Below are 15,967 nucleotides of genomic sequence, written 5' to 3' on the forward strand. Positions count from 1 at the left end.
TCCCCTCTCCTACCACTCATATATAACCAGTTGTAAATAACTCACTGGCACTCTGAGCAGATTGATGGGTGTTACTTTTGGAAGTGACTGCAGTTGTTGTCTGTTTGTCGGCTTGGCCATTTGCAGAGAAAGTATAATTTACTGTATATCTACCTGACTCACTATGTTTTCCTTTTTTTCCCCACACACACACTTTCTCCTCCCACAGCTCTAGATCATTTTTGCTTAACATGCCAGCTAAGGCGGTACAGGTGCCAATTTACATATAATCACTGCACACACGTCCACAAATGAGCGCTAGCACACGCACAAATGCACATTCACCAACTTTATGGCACAATGAGCCGTGTTGGAAAAAAAGCCTGCTTGCGTTTCAGAGTTTTCCCCACAAACAGCTAACCACTGAACAACAGCCTAATCAGATTAGTGCGATATTTCACACTCTGCTGATTGGGTTTTGATGATACTTTGGGTAAAAAGACGCATTTCACAGCAGCACTCCGGCATTTTCAAAATTACACTGATTGGCCCAGGGGGCGCGAGTCAACAGCGAGCATCACTCATGTGGCACCGAGGTTCCAACAAGCGTTCTCCCGTGGCAATTTCCCACTCGTCAAACCTATTTTCCCTGTAATGACTCAACAGTGACAAGAAGACTCATCTTTTTCAAAGCAAGTGGGATATGTTTCATTACACTGCTGTAATTGGACTGGGTCTCTTTTTTTAAACTTATTTTTTATCAAGAGAATAGAAAATTCACAACCAATCATCCAGCACGTTGGTACTGAAAACAAAATGACAGCATGCGAACAATATAATACAACTAACTTATACACAATGGTAACACAACTTGTTTCTAGTGCACCACAATTTCCCACGACATTTCAGATAAGTGGATCAAAGGCAACTATACTATAGAACTATCTTATTAAACTTGCAGCCCAATAGCCTGACGCGAATACTCTTGTACTCTTTGTTAGAAAAGTTTGAAGAATAACCTCCGAGATTTCACAGCTGATGTAATTTATGGAATCATTTGGACATCATCCTCAAAATATTTGAATTTCAGGATCTAGATGTACTCTCAAGGTGACATGTCCCTTGCTGTTTACCTTTCTTTGTTCAGCAAGGAGTTCAAAGAGTGTCAGCAGCACTCTACCGTCTCCTGCCTTGCCCAAGGGTAGTTTGGCAGAATCATACTCAAAAAACAGATGCAATGGCGCTTTGCGTTATAGCCTTCCTATTCATTCTTTCTCTTCCCTTTCACTTTTGTTCCGTCCATATGTCTCTGTGTTTCCAAGTTAATGACGTCATCCTTCTCTCTTTACCTACCTTTTATCTCCCTCCTCCTCCTCCCTTTTCCTCCCCTCTCACTCCCTGTGTCATTTCTCGCTTTGTCCCTTTGTCCCGTGTGTCAGTCTCTGTGCCAGACAGTAGCAGTAGGGGGTCTGTCTGAGGGAAAGGCAAACCGAGTGTGTAAACTGCCAAAGACACACACATCTAGTATTCACGCCTATGAAATGCCGGGGGTCTGTTTGGGATGCTTGAGCGCAAGTACATACGCGCACATACATTCGCACACAAGGGAGCAAAGGTGCAAACCCCCGCGTGCGCACAGAAATACACTTTTAATGTATGCAAGGAAGCCTTCTGGCAAACATGAGCGTGCACGCACACACAGCGTCCTGCTGCGTTAGCCTTCATTACTGCTAGCGTGTACGGGTGTGTGTATGCATGTGTGCACGTGCATATTAGTTTGTGTAGCCCTGTGCAACAGTTTGATGTAATTTTGCCAAAGAAGTAGGATTTGCAAAAGTATGAAGGTGCAAGTAGGAGAAAATTGCTCTCTATTCTCACTCAATTTGTTTTCTCTCTCCCCACAGGTGTTTTCTTGTAGCATTTCGCAGTCGGCGCCCTAGTGGAGGCCGCAGGCATGGTGGCTTGACGCCCCGCCCCTCAGACAGAGGAAGGCTGCAGAGCTCTGTGTCATGCCCCCCCACACCCACCCCCCCGGGGGCATCGGCCTGCCCCCACCCAGCTCTGCCACCCACCACCCGGCCAGACCTGGTGAGTCGACGTAAGCCGATTGAAAAGATGAGAGAGAGATGAGAAGAACAGTGAAGAGCAGGAGGCGAAAAAAAGCGCTCGGCTCTTCCTCCACTCTGCTCTTTTTTATTCCCATCTTTTGTACTCCTAACTACACATGAAAGGAGGAACACTGTCTGTTTTGACAGCAGCTAATGTTAGCATGCCCAGACACACACACACACACACACACACACAAAAGAGTGAGGGCATTGAGCTTGCTTTGGCCACGTGCCAAGTCCTCCAGTGAAATGCCACATTAGTGTGTGTATTAATACAGCCAGCAGTCTGTGGAAACCAAACAACGTGGGGAGAGAATGATGGGGGAGAGGCCTGCAGGTTATTTGTCTGCCTTTTTGTTCTTTTCCAATTCATTTGACCTTCTTTGCTTCCCTTTTCTTTCCTGTTACTACTCCTGTCCTTTCTCCAATCCCCCCACATTGATCTCTTCTTGTTCCTCGTCTTTTTCTCACATGTCGCACTTCCCTATTCTTTCCCTTTTCCACCCGTCTCGTTTTCCACCCTCCTCTCATTATCCGTCCACTCTTTCCCCACAATTTCTTTCTCTTTTCCCATCTTATACCACGGGTGCGCTCAGTCAAAACAAAAATCCGTCGGAAGTCGGGTGGCATAGCAACAGATACGACAGCTGTGTGCATGTGTGTGTGTGTGTGTGTTGTGGATTAGACAATGGAGGGGATGGATCCTGCTCTCTGAGAGATTCCAGACACTTCCTCAGCTAGGCAAACATGAAAGCTCATTTCTGAATTCTTTCTCTCTCTTGTTATCTATTTAATATGACACGAGCGTACGCACATGAACACATGCTGCGATCTCTGCCGCAAATATATGGCTTTGCAAGAACAGAGACCACGAAAACAGGGATCTTTGTCTTCCTGTTGGGGAGGTATTATTGTTCCAGAGGTGTCGACGCCCCCGCAAACTACCGCGTAACACCGGAGACACTAAACAGGGCAACACTATCCGTCAGACCCTCCACACACCCACACAGCACCTATGTCAATAGATACACCCCCCTCCGGTCCGCTCGGTCTCCCTCCATCTCCACCCCTCCACCTCATACCTCTTCCTTTCTCTCTTCACTTGTCCTCTACCTTTCCGCCATCCTTCCATCCGTCCCTGCATTAAATTCAGATCAACATAACTGCATTACCTGTCTCAGTTTCCCTCTGTCCATGCATTTCATTAAGCTTTATCAACCTAACTATTGTATTAACAGTATTGCTAAAGCCTTTTAGGCATAAGGATCTATAACATTCTCCATTAGTCATCAAAAACATTCCATCCCTTTGGTGCAATTACGTTCTTGGCATGAATGTAACATAATATTGCCAAAACGGTGTCTCGCACTCAGTCCAATTGAATATTCTTTTTTGACATGAAATGTGCATAATCAATACTGCTAAGCATTGTAACCACAGGTGTTTTCTCTGCCTCTCTCTCCTTTGCTTTTTTCACCGTCTCTGTATTTTTCTCACAAAGCTTGGAAGCTCTCTGATCTCTGCTATTACTCTTCAAAGTCCTCACACGCTGTCACGCACACACTTACACACAAACACACACTGAATCACTGGAAGATGCATATAGGAGTAGAAAGGGGTAGGCATCCCATCAAATCAGAAACCAACGAATATGTCAGATTAGTACAGTACAGAGAATGAGTTCCGATCATCAAGGATGCATTTCCCTCTCATGCTGATGAAGTTCATTTAGAAATGGAATTTGACAGGCAGAAAGGACACAAAAGATGCTTTGCATTCACACAGGTGTGCTTTCATCAGCAGGGCTAAAGCAAAAGCTTTCTGTATGACAGAAAACAGATCAACAAGAAAAATAGAGGAAGAAGTGTTATTTTTCAGTGTCAGCGAGAGTTGGCCATATTTTCAACTAATGGCCGTAAAACTATGATGAAACGCTGTAACCTGCATGAGACAGAAAGCGATATTATATTCCTGAAAGGTTGTGGAGGATGCTTTATGGGTGTTTTCGAGTGTTCAAAGACAATTTGAAAATACTGTTCAAAGCCAAATGATTAATAAATGTATTTCCATCGCAGATTATTGCATAATTTCTTTGTCACTTGAAACACACTATATCAGTCAAGTGGTTTTATTATTTGTAGATGGTTTATACTATGGAAAAAAAAAGTGAATGTTCATTGGAAAGATTTTCATTTGAATTCAGGTTTTTTTTATTCATGCAAATTCCCCAAAAAAAGGAAGTGCGATGGAAGATGTTGATACTTTAGATCTACGCCACTAACAAAAACTTTTTGCTTGTCAGGTTATGAAAAGAGAAAGTGGTACCCAAAAATCAGCCATGGTTAAAAGAGCTTAAAAGTGACATAACACCACAGAATAAGACAATAAGAGCTTTTAAAAAAAAAGTCGAGGGCGAGGATATGAAATGAAGTGACAGAAAGAGTGAAACAGAGGAAGCGAGGCAAAACGATTGAAACAGTGGGGAGCGGAGAGGAGGAGGAGGAAGAGAGATGCGAGATCAAAGAGGCGCAGTGAAAAAGAGAAGACAGTGATGAAAAAGAAAGGATGAAGGAGGGAGGAGGCGAGAGAGGAGAACAGAGAGGTCTATGAGCGACACAGAGACCATATGGTGCCTCCAGGCCCCCCACGATCTGACACAACACATACACACACATTTGCAAACAGAGCCATGAATTCATTCCTATTCACACATAAACACACACACTCTAGCTTATCTGGTCGCACCGTGCGGGCGTATGTGCATCTTGTTGGAGACCCAAACAAAGCCGGCAGATTAACTGACCACATACTCATCAGAGTGACGGAGAAAGTGACAGAGATGGGGGGGGGGAGGGTGAAAGGAGGGAGGATTTGGCTTCGAATAGAGACCCTAATGCACTGACTGAGGGTAAAACATTTGGAGTGGAATGGAGCCATAATACGGTGACTTAGGTTGTAGCATTATGCCTTGAGTACGGCTCTAATACAGTGCAGTGACTAAGGGAGTATAGCATAATGTTTGGAAGAGAGCCACAGGGTTACACGGTCAAAACTAAATGTTGTCTGCCTGCAGCAGCTGCCAGGCCGTTAAATTGATTGGATGCATTCCCTGTTTCACCAGTTTGAGTTGAACTCTTTAAAGACATCGGTCAGCTGTGGGAAGGTACCAACAACCCAAAGTCATCACCGGGTGGTTAGTAGCTGGTGGAACTTTTCAACCCCGCTGGGATGTTGGGTTTGGCATGAAGCCACAGCAGTGTGACAAAGTGTGTGTGAGTGCGAGTGTGTGTGTGTGTGTGTGTGTGTGTGAAGCATTAGGTTTGGAGTGGAGCCTAATCCCTTAGTGTTACATGAGACTCGGAGTTAAATAGAAACTGAAATGACAGCTTGTTGGCAAACTATCCAAAGCATCTGGCATATTCAAGTATGTAATCAATAGCCATTTTAATGCAATTTAAAGTTATTTGGATCACAGGTACTCACGTTAATTCCACAGTCAACAACAAGGTTTCTCTACAAACTTGGATTTTAGTCTTAAAATTATTCCCCACAAGCGTTTATTTTGTCTTCTCTCCTACAACGGTTTTGCTCTCTCTAGGAACACAGACATATTATCTCTTATCAGGGCGCTGTGGTTTTGACCCCTGACCTCCTCAGTGGCGGCTTGTGATAAGAATTAACGAATAGTTTGTTGTCGTGGTGATTTTTACACCAGCTTGGCTACCAGCGTCATGTAGGAATTGGACTAGCTCCAGCTGGACACAACGCATGCAGAAACCTGCATGTCTGCAAGCGGGACTTGTTTTCTCCTCTCCTCTGACCACAGTTTAGTTTGGTGCAGATGAAACACACACATACATGGTACTGGCCCACTTTCAAAGGACATTGGCAGGGATAAATCTGGGTAATCCTCTGCACCACAAACAGCACCACTCCAGTTCAGCACCTGCCAAACGATACCGATATAGTATTACACTCTAAGCAAGTCCAGTGTGGATCCAGCACGAGGCTGATAAGCTAGCACGGCTCATTCCTGAGAAAGAACAGTGCTTGACTTACCAAGTAATCACAGAAAATGGGTGATAATAGTGCTGGATATTACAGCCAGTTGAGATGTGCTCGATTTGTTTTTGTGAACACTTCACAAGCCTTTGAAAAGGGCATCCAATTAGCAAGATAAGTGATCTATCCATCTATCCATCCATCCATCTATCTATCTATCGCATATAAAAAATAAATACAAAATAACGATATTGTGTGTATGTGTGCGTGCGCTTTGGATCAATACCATCTGTCTATCCATCCTTTCTTAGGAATGAGTGGGCATACATTACGACTTGTCACACATCCAAGACAAAATCTATTCTATTCTAGTCGCACTGATGCGGATGTGACATCAAAAGCCAAGCATCCTTCATTTTCTCTCCAAATTCAGAATGTATTCCGCCTTGGACTGGGGCCCAGTTGAGCGGTCAGTAGAAAGCAATGCCACATCCGTTAAAGACATGGTGTTGCGGTAGAAAATATGTAGCTGTGGATTTGCTGAATCTGGCCTCAAATGATGCTTTACTGATAGTTTTGTTTTCCATCACCTCTTTCTCCTTTGTTTGTGTCCCTTTATCTCTCCCTCTCTCTGTCTTACCTGTCAGTCCCGCTAATTAATAGTCACTATCACAACAACAATATCATTGCATGTCAAACTCTCCCATGGGCCATGCCTTTGAGTGTGTGTGTGTGTGTGTGTGTGTGTGTGTGTGTGTGTGTGTGTGTGTGTGTGTGTGTGTGTGTGTGTGTGTGTGTGTGTGTGGGTGTGCATCTGTGTCACAACAAATTGATACAGATAGCATGAATTACGGAGGCAGCTCAGCCTACATTTTACCCACTCACCCCTCCAAGTCAAAATAATGATTCTGTCTTACCGATGCAGGATTCATCACGGGAGAAACGGATGGGGGAGACAGAGAGAGAGAGAGAGAGAGAGAGAGCGAGTAGGTGGGAGAGAAATGGAGGATGAGAGAGTAAACAGAGGGGGGAGAAAGACGTAGACAGAAATAGAGAGAAATATCGGCAGTAATCCCATCGGGGCTAAGAAATAAAGTATAAAAACCAAGATTTTGAAGGAGTACTACAATCTCTCGTCTTCTCTCCTCATCACACTGTCAGCAGGAGTGCAGCCTAAAGCCCTACACCCTGTTCCTGCTTATCCTCAACGGCTGTACGCGTGTGTCAGTGTGAGTGTGTGACCATGACTTCCTGTGTGTGAGTAAGCGATTAAGTGCCCGAGAGTCGGGCAGAAAGGTTGTGTGCGTGAGAGAAAGGAGGTAATGTGGGTTAAATGACGGGATTTGATGTGAACCTCAAACTTCTCTCCCCTCTCTCTCTTCTTTTTCCCCATCGCCTGTAGCACTTGGTTGCTACGGTAACACAGCATCAATGTTGAAATAATATGACGATGCTGAGTTTATGTTATATGTGTGTGAGTTTTGTGTATTCTTTTATACCTCTTATACTAAGCCTTAGACAGAAACGCAAAACAAAACAAACCAAAATGAAAAATAATCAAATAATTTAAACGCTACTGTTGACTGACTGCATGTTCCCCCAACAACAAATCCCACTGTGGACACGCGGGAGTTGTACTCCACATTTAAGTGAAGGCATGCAGGTAATTTAGCTCCCAGGAGTCAAATCTTAACTCTTTGGATCAGACTTCTGCACAGAGGACGGTGTGAAACATTAAAGAGTGAAGAAACACCGGCCAGTGAGCCGGTGGCAGAGAGGACAGCTGGTCGCTCTAGTAATAAGATAGCAGAGAGTCTGTCGCCTGCATGGAAAACAGCTTGGCCCCTGGTAACATGCAACTGTGCTCAATTACGGAGGTGCCCGTGGGGATGACATCATAGCGGGGTCCAGTGTCACCCAGGGGCCCCTGGATATAAACTTACAGACAGCTGAGGCCCCGGAGTTGTTAAGCGGTGTCGCCTAGGAGACACTGTCAAACATCACCACGTTTACAGGAGTCATATGACTCTTCATATACCTATACAGATATATATATATATATGTATATATATATATACTATCTATGAGACAAAGACAACAAATGTCAAAACGTTCTAAAATGTATTTCTAAGCCAACTGATTATCAGTGTTGCTTGATTTTGGATCGTGCTTTTCTCACAACTGTCTCTTGTGGCAACTGGTTGGGGGTGTTGTGAGTCGACTGGGCACCACTGCTGTAAGAGTTGCCTCAGAAGTCTTGCTTCAATGAAACGGGAAGATCGTGTTGCATTTTAATGCCGTGTCTCAGTTTGTTTCCCATCGCTGCCAGCCTACATTTGCCCAAAACGTCAGCACTTTTAGGGTTTTATGTGTTTTGGGGATTCTTACAAAATATTCAGTCTGAAGTCTGTTTGGACTGAATTAAACCGCACAGAACCACGTATTTGGACTGAACCTCCCTATCTTCCACTGACTGTGGCTAAATGTTTTCCTTCTGCTTTGGCTGTGTGGAGCGCAACAGCAGAGAGGATTTGGAGCAGCTAAAATAAGCCAAAACAACAACTACCTCCTCCACGAGAGCAGCAAAAACCACTCATGCATGTTGGAAGATAGGCTTCAGCACCGAGGGAGGGTGGGAGGGGGAGTCGTAATGTGCAGTTAAGAGAGGGAGAAGAGGGGTTGCGGTGAGGAGAGAGGAACGGAAGAATGAGGGGATAAAAAGAATACCTTTGCCCACAGAGAAAGCTGAGAGAGATGAAAGGTGAAACGTGACATGCTATGAGGGAGAAGCAACAAAATATCAGTTTCTCTCTCTCTCCCCAGCTCTCTTTCTCTCTCACTTGTATAACGGTGCTTCTACCTCTGAGCTACATCGTCCTCACAAATCCTCCTGCACGACTGCACCTTTTCAGACCTGTTCTGGACAAATTCACAGCAACTATGCAGCAAAATCCTTCCAGATTCCTCCTGAGCTGCTGCAGTGAAGGATTGGCCCTCTGAAGCTTTTCCACCAGCGCAGGACGCTTCAGGATACTTCAAAATCTCTCCTTTCATCCGTTTATGAAGTGGCGTTAATTTTTCCCAGAGATTAGGATTATACTGGCGGTTGGAGCAGAGAGGACAATGGATACAGGAACAGCAGAGAGGTCACATGCTGATCTCCGTTACAAGGCCGCAGCCTTTACTTTCTGAACCCTTTTGGTTCAGATTACAAAATGGGTCATTGTCCTGGTGGAGGGAGGTCATGTTCTGCTGTCTGAGAAAACAGATGACATTTGCAGACCATTGTCAGCGTGTGTTCACAGAACTATACAATGTGGTTTCCAGAGGTGTCCATAAAGTATTATGTAGTAAAATGTATACTGCTCATGGAAACTTTCAAGTATCGAGATTATGAGAAATATTTGATCAAATGAATCTCTAAATATTTATTCTGCACACTTATATTTTGTATTTGCTGTTACAAACGATAAACATAATTACCCTGGGGAGTTGATGTACAAAAAACGTACAAACGTACAAACGCACGTATAAACTTTCTTGAGAGTTCGATGGGAAGATTGATACCACTCTCATGTCTGTGCGATAAACATGAAGCTAAAGTCAGCAGCCGGTTAGCTTAGCATAAAGACTGGACAGCTAACATGGCTCTGTCCAAGGTTAAAAAAACAAAACAAAACAGAACCTCTTAAACTCACAGGTTAAAATGTCTTATCTTGTTTCTGCACAAAAAACAGCATATGGCGAGAGAGTTATTTCCTAGCTGTTCGTCCTTGCCTCCAGCTGAGCTAAGCTAACCGGCTGTGGAGTAGCTGCATATTTCCCAAAATGTAGTTCCCAAAATGTCAAACTGTCCCTTTAATAATATCTGGATGGGCTTAAGAGGTGATAAATCATTCATATTTCCATTCTGGATGCGTTACCCATCCTTTGTCATTAATTAAGTTCACTGTCTATCCAGTGGTGTAATTTCCTATTTATGACCAGTTTAAAGGGAATAAAGCAGGATTTGAATGGGACTTATAAAGCATCCTCTCAACTCTCTTTCTCACTGCGACATTTTAAGCTTCGTATTTTATCAGTGGTGAGAAACGGAGATCCTGACAAAAGTCAAGTTACTCTCGAAGACTGAGATCACTTTCATTATGCAATCCCTCCTATCTTCTGATGTTCATCAGGTGTTTTTCTTTGTTTTATTTTAACATATGTGGAGTGGCCAGTAAAAGGCTATTTCACAGAGTTTCATCACTATCAGAGCCAGCCAGGCAATATAGTGAAAGTCAATGGAGTCTTGAATGTGAGTGAGAGGACGAAAAGCGAATTTAGAGAGAAACAGATGGACTAACAGAGAGAGCGAAAATACAACAACACGGAGAGGATGAGACATAGTGTGACAAAAGGCAATGGCACGCTGAGAAATAGATGCTAATAATATGCAGATGATGCAAGTGAGGAAATCTGCTGGCGAAGCAGAGTCTTGTCAGGAAGTAAAAAGCGCTATGTCTGTGTCTGGAGTTTAGACAGAGTAGTTTTCTTAATATCACGCTTTGTTGGTGCTGAGCTCACACCCGCTCGCACAGGCGCACGAGCATATGCCCCCCCCCCCACACACACACACACACACATTTAGACATACACAGAGAGATAAAGCGTAAGTCGTGCTGATAAGCCATTGGACGGAAACTAAGTCAGCCACTGTAACGAGACACTGAGGGAATACACAGCAGTGCCAAGAGACTCGAAGTGAAGGAGAATGAGAAAGATAAAGAGACTACAGGGGGCGAGAGACAATTGGAGTGGAGTGGAGAGAGGGACAGACGGATGCAAAGACAGACAGACAGACAGAGAGATAAATGTGAAAAGGAATGAATGAAAAGGCCTTGGTTGATGGATACAAATTAAGACGGAAAAGGTGCAAAAAAAAATGACGAGCAGAAAAATATGGAAACACAATGGAAGAGGAGAAGAGAGAAAGTTATGAGTGGAAATGATGAAATGATTACAGAAAACAATCAGAAAACAATCAGTCCAAAATGAAATAAAACAGAAGGGATTTCGCTCACGAGTGTCACTCAGATGTCTGTGAGATGCACACAAACATACACACACTACATACACACTAAAAGCTTCTGTGGAAAGGGATGGTTCTGGTTCTACTTTCTAATGATTTCTCTTCGACTAACATTGCATCTAACAAAAGGTTCCGCAAATGACTGACAGCTGTGTCTAACAGTGCAAACCGAGAAACCAATTTCCACTTAAAAGCACTCCATCTTTCAATTCATTCCTCTTTATGTGTTGACTTATTTCTCCCACTTTCTCTGCGGTCCTTCCTACACATCCTCCTGACTAGTTTCCACACTGAGAAAAGATAATTCACTGTAAAAGAATAATCATGTTTTGTCTCTTTGCTCCTCTTTCTCTTCCTCAAGTCTGCCTCCGTGTCCTCTGCCTCCTGGCGACGCTGCTGTCGGCAGCCACCTCCTGCCCTCCTCCCTGTCTCTGCGACTCAGACGGTCTGGTGGTGGACTGCGGGGGCCGGGCTCTCTCCTCCCTGCCCCCCCTTCACCTCCTGCCTCCAGGGAGCCGCTCCCTCCTGCTAGCCAACAACAAGCTCGCCTTGCTGGGAGCCTCTGCCTTCGCTAACCTCTCCTCTCTGGAGGTCTGCAGCACATTTTTTATATTGTTGTCAGTTTGTTGGTTGCATTGTTGTGTACCGTGGCATGCACAGTGTTTTCTGCACTGACCTTGCACACTGAATAGCCCTAAGGAGAACAAGTGATTCTATCTGGTGAGGCTCACATTGAGCAAACTGCAGACAACATCTGCTCTCAGTCTGAAAAAAAGTTAAGAAAAGCTGACATTTTCAAAGTTTTGCAGGGCTACTCATCATGAGCGTATTGTGTGCAAAGCACAGCCAAGTTGCTATTTATTAATATATGCGCTAGAAATGATCGATAGTTACTGCACCAGCAAAAAAGGCAATTTATTTCCACACTGCTGAGCAACAGTTTGTTGCATTGGTGATCTATGGAGAGCTTTACACTTAAATTAACCTAGCATTGCACTTGATGTGAATTACTCTGCATAGGAGCGCCAGCTTAAAGTATGAAATGTGTTCAAGTTTTAAGTTCACATTTTAAGTTCACGTTAAAGATTGATCCAGGACTTATGCATTCATTCTCTTGAAACGAGTCACTGAATCTCACTTTCCATTTAACAAAGAAAAGCATCAGCAATGTGGTGTCAGCAATGCAAATGTGTATGTAAATAAATAATGTACTTTTTATGTGTGTGTATTTTAGGAACTGGACCTCTCTAATAACTACCTGGATAATTTACCCGCTGGATTATTCAGAGACATGTCCAACCTGACGAGACTGACTCTGCACAACAACTCACTTACAGTAATGGAAAGAGATCTCTTCCAGGTACATCACCACACATGGTACAGTCTATAAGAAGCTCACTGATGCCGTATTCAAGCTAAGAATCACACAGGACCTCATGCACTGTATTTGAGATGTCATCAGATGAGCCAATCCACCAAAATACTAAAGCATCTGGACAGAGAACGAAGCTGACACCACTACTGATACACTGTTTCACCTCACGACTAAGGCTCTGCTGGGAGTCGAGCCAACCTAAGCAGATATACATGACTGGGATCCCGTCCAGGCGGTACATTTGTAGTAACTCGTTTGCTTAACACTCTCATCCACTTTTATTTGAACCAAAGCCGCCTGCAGGATGAGCTTGTGTCATGACTTCACCCGGGTCCCTAAATCAAACAAGATAAGCCCATCGAGCGACGCTCGCTGTGCCCCTTGGCAACGGTGAAAGAAGCCGATAATACTAATATGACATGAGGGAAATATACTGTACGATGCCGTACTGTATGAGCAAATATTGTTTCGATGTTTCGACAGGGTTTGGGGGGTCTTCAGAGTCTGGATCTGTCCCTGAATGGCCTGTCCTCTGTTCCTCTGGGGGTACTGGATGAGCTGCAGAGCCTCAGGTAGACATCAGGACACACTCTGTACACTGGCATGTTTAAATCAATGTGCCCGACAATATACAGTATGTCAAAATTTGCCAAATGTATGCAAAATTACACAAAGATTATCAACTTGATGTTCAGTGACCTGTTTGTTCAGCATTACTTCAGACAAACCTTTTCATGCATGCAGTTTTTAATTGCAACTTGCAAATTTAAACACAGTATGATGATATCACCATCAATATACAATTAAGAAATTCAACAGAGTCGTACACTACATTTAGTGGTTGCCTGGTTTTTGGAATCAGTGCCACAAGGGTACGTTTATCTTATTTGTTGGAGTTAAAAAAAGTTAATTCATTTTTATTTTTATTATTTCATAGGTGGCTGTCTCTGGCGGGTAACCGGCTTCATGGTCTGGAGAGGGCAGCGTTTGAGCCACTTGCAAACCTACGACACCTGGAACTGGGACATAACCCCTGGGAGTGTGACTGCAACCTCCGCGACTTCAAACACTGGATGGAGTGGCTGCTGTACAGAGGTAGAAGTTTAAATTTATGCTACAGGAGCTTTGAAAGGGTGCATTTGAGGGGACAGGACAAGAGGGCAATGAGAAGTGGGCAGAAACTAGAGAATTCTAGTTCACCAGAGACAGCTAGGTGTGTGCTTCTGTTGGCCTGTGCTCCTAGCAACACAATACAACTGCGTCGGCGAGTGAAATGCACATTTTCACGCCCAGTGTGTGCACCTCGTTTCTCTGCGGGCTGTTAATACATCAGATAACCACAGCTGCTCTCCTCTCTCTCATCATGTGTAAAAATCTACATTCACCTCAGCGCCTTGGGCCTCAGCTGCCCCGCTAATGAAGCATCTCTTTTCTGCTCCATTCTCCTCCTTGCTCCATTCTGCTCGGTCCTGCTTTGCTGCGCCCCAACTCTCCAGCTCAGTCCAGCAAACACACGCCAGATATATGATTAAATAATCCCCAGAGCAGCAAAGGAAATTACAAGGAGACATTTCGTAGTTGAACATGAAAGCATGACAGTAGCTGTTGGAAGGGTAGACGATGCACGATGTGTGTTGTAGAAAGTAAGACAAAGCACCGAACAAGTGTGAAATGCTCGCTGACAGCAGCCCGTGTTGACTTCTATCTCCTGCTTCAAGCACACACGACTGGGATATTTGGAGAGCGAGCTCTGTTTGCAAGGGGAATTCATTTGTAGCACGCCGAGAGAGAAAAAAGCATCTGGGGCCTAAATATCACTTTCCTCATTCTGTCTTCCTCTTATCCTTCGCCTTCATGTCGTTGTTTACGTTGCTTTATGTATCTGAGGTTGCCGATCGACACGCAACCTGGAGACAAATATTACACGTGAAGACAAACTCAGCATGTGATGATAACAAAGTAGATCCCCCACCCTCCTGCCGCCCGTGGGAATTAGTGACTCAGATATTTCGCTCTTCCACACACAGCTCTGCTAAAGCTAGGCATGTCATCTCATGAATTATAGAAGGGCTTAGATGAGGCTATCTCTAACTTAGTGTAGAGGGCACAGCAAACGTGTGTGTGTGTGTGTTAAGTGATGTATGACTCATCCTAGTGTTGGCACAACCACCCAACTCTATCTTTTCTTCTCTCACAGTTAATTGGTTCTGCTTTGCAGGCATAAGGCATTTATAAATGACCCTCTCTTCTGTCTCTGCGCCGCTCTCTCTCTCCTTCAGGGGGGAAGGTGGACGCGGTCGAGTGCACGCTACCGAAGGATCTGCGTGGGCGAGACATCCGTGGCGTTCCGGTGGAAATGTTCAACTACTGCCTCCAACTTGAAGATGAGAACGGGGGAGCAGGAGGTGAGGGTTCCCGTTCCGGTCCTCCCTGCAGCAGGAACGCTCTTAACCCCAGTGGGGCAACACCAATCTCTGACAACAGCAACACTGCTGATGACTCCTCTTCAAACACGAGAGGTGGCGGAGGTGGAGGAGGTGGAGGAGGTGGAGGCGGAGAGGCCCCACCGGATTGTGTCCGAGCCCGTTATAAGCCCGTGAGCGTGCGCCGCGCCATCGGCACCGTGGTGATTGCCGGCGTGGTGTGCGGCATCGTTTGCATCATGATGGTTGCAGCCGCGGCTTACGGCTGCATCTACGCCTCGCTGATGGCCAAGTACCAGAGAGAGCTGAAGAAGAGGCAGCCACTGATGGGAGACGGGGAGGCAGACGGGGACGATAGGGAGGACAAACAGATCTCCTCGGTGGCCTAGAGGAGTGACGGGACGGGGGGAGGGTTGACATGTGAAGGTTGGATAGGGTGAAGATTGCAAAGGGCTCAAAGAAGACAGGGATTGAAGAGCTTGTTTTATGCACGCAGACAGTTATGGTATCTCTCAATCGGACTCTCAAACTGACACCTTTCTCCCACTTTTTATCGTCCTTTCTTCGTCCTCTTTCTATTTTTAACCTTCCCCCTCCCTGTCCCTCTCTCGAACACTTCACATACACCTTATCTGTTCCCTGATTTTCTCTTCTATTTGGAGCCTTTCTCACTGCAGTATTCGTTACCAATCATCCCTCCAACTCGCCTACCAACCACCTACTGCTGCTCTTGGCTGCTGCTGAATTTACCGTTATATTGGCTGAGAGAATACTGATTTAGTAATCCCTCTAGTGTGAAACATATCATTTAAGCTGTTACAAGATGCTTGCGGTGTACAGTCTGTATTTGTAAAACTGGATCGAATTTTCAGGGATTTGCGGTATGTATGGTGTCAATTGGACCAATATTCATAATGATGATAAGAAGTTGTTGTGTTAGGTTGTGCTCAGCTCTCATTTTGTTTGTATCTTTCTCAACCTCTCCAATGCCAGTAGTTCCTCCAAAAAA

The 15,967-nt window shown here is 44.7% G+C and overlaps 2 protein-coding genes across 6 annotated transcripts in view; one reads left to right on the plus strand and one right to left on the minus strand.

The window, feature by feature from the left end:
- cacna2d4a (calcium channel, voltage-dependent, alpha 2/delta subunit 4a) overlaps positions 1–15,967 on the minus strand; it is an 80,063-nt gene that overhangs the window by 34,364 nt on the left and 29,732 nt on the right. The gene's annotated exons all lie outside the window — the stretch shown is intronic.
- On the plus strand, positions 1,989–15,347 carry lrtm2a (leucine rich repeat transmembrane protein 2a). Its single transcript, XM_076111657.1, has 6 exons — positions 1,989–2,067; positions 11,522–11,751; positions 12,395–12,520; positions 13,019–13,107; positions 13,473–13,630; positions 14,815–15,347. The coding sequence occupies exons 1-6, from the start codon at positions 1,989–1,991 to the stop codon at positions 15,345–15,347; spliced, it is 1,215 nt and encodes a 404-aa protein (XP_075967772.1).

The sequence above is a fragment of the Anarhichas minor genome, unplaced genomic scaffold (assembly GCF_050575085.1).
Source record: "Anarhichas minor isolate MPS153535 unplaced genomic scaffold, ASM5057508v1 ptg000045l, whole genome shotgun sequence".
In the NCBI taxonomy this organism is placed as follows: Eukaryota; Metazoa; Chordata; class Actinopteri; order Perciformes; family Anarhichadidae; genus Anarhichas; species Anarhichas minor.

Bases quoted from the DNA above. Each gene is read 5' to 3' on its own strand.
- lrtm2a (XM_076111657.1), top strand. From the start codon at position 1,989: ATGCCCCCCCACACCCACCCCCCCGGGGGCATCGGCCTGCCCCCACCC. The intron at 2,068-11,521 runs GTGAGTCGACGT...CTCTTCCTCAAG, and splicing joins CCACCACCCGGCCAGACCTG to TCTGCCTCCGTGTCCTCTGC. The intron at 12,521-13,018 runs GTACATCACCAC...ATGTTTCGACAG, and splicing joins TGGAAAGAGATCTCTTCCAG to GGTTTGGGGGGTCTTCAGAG.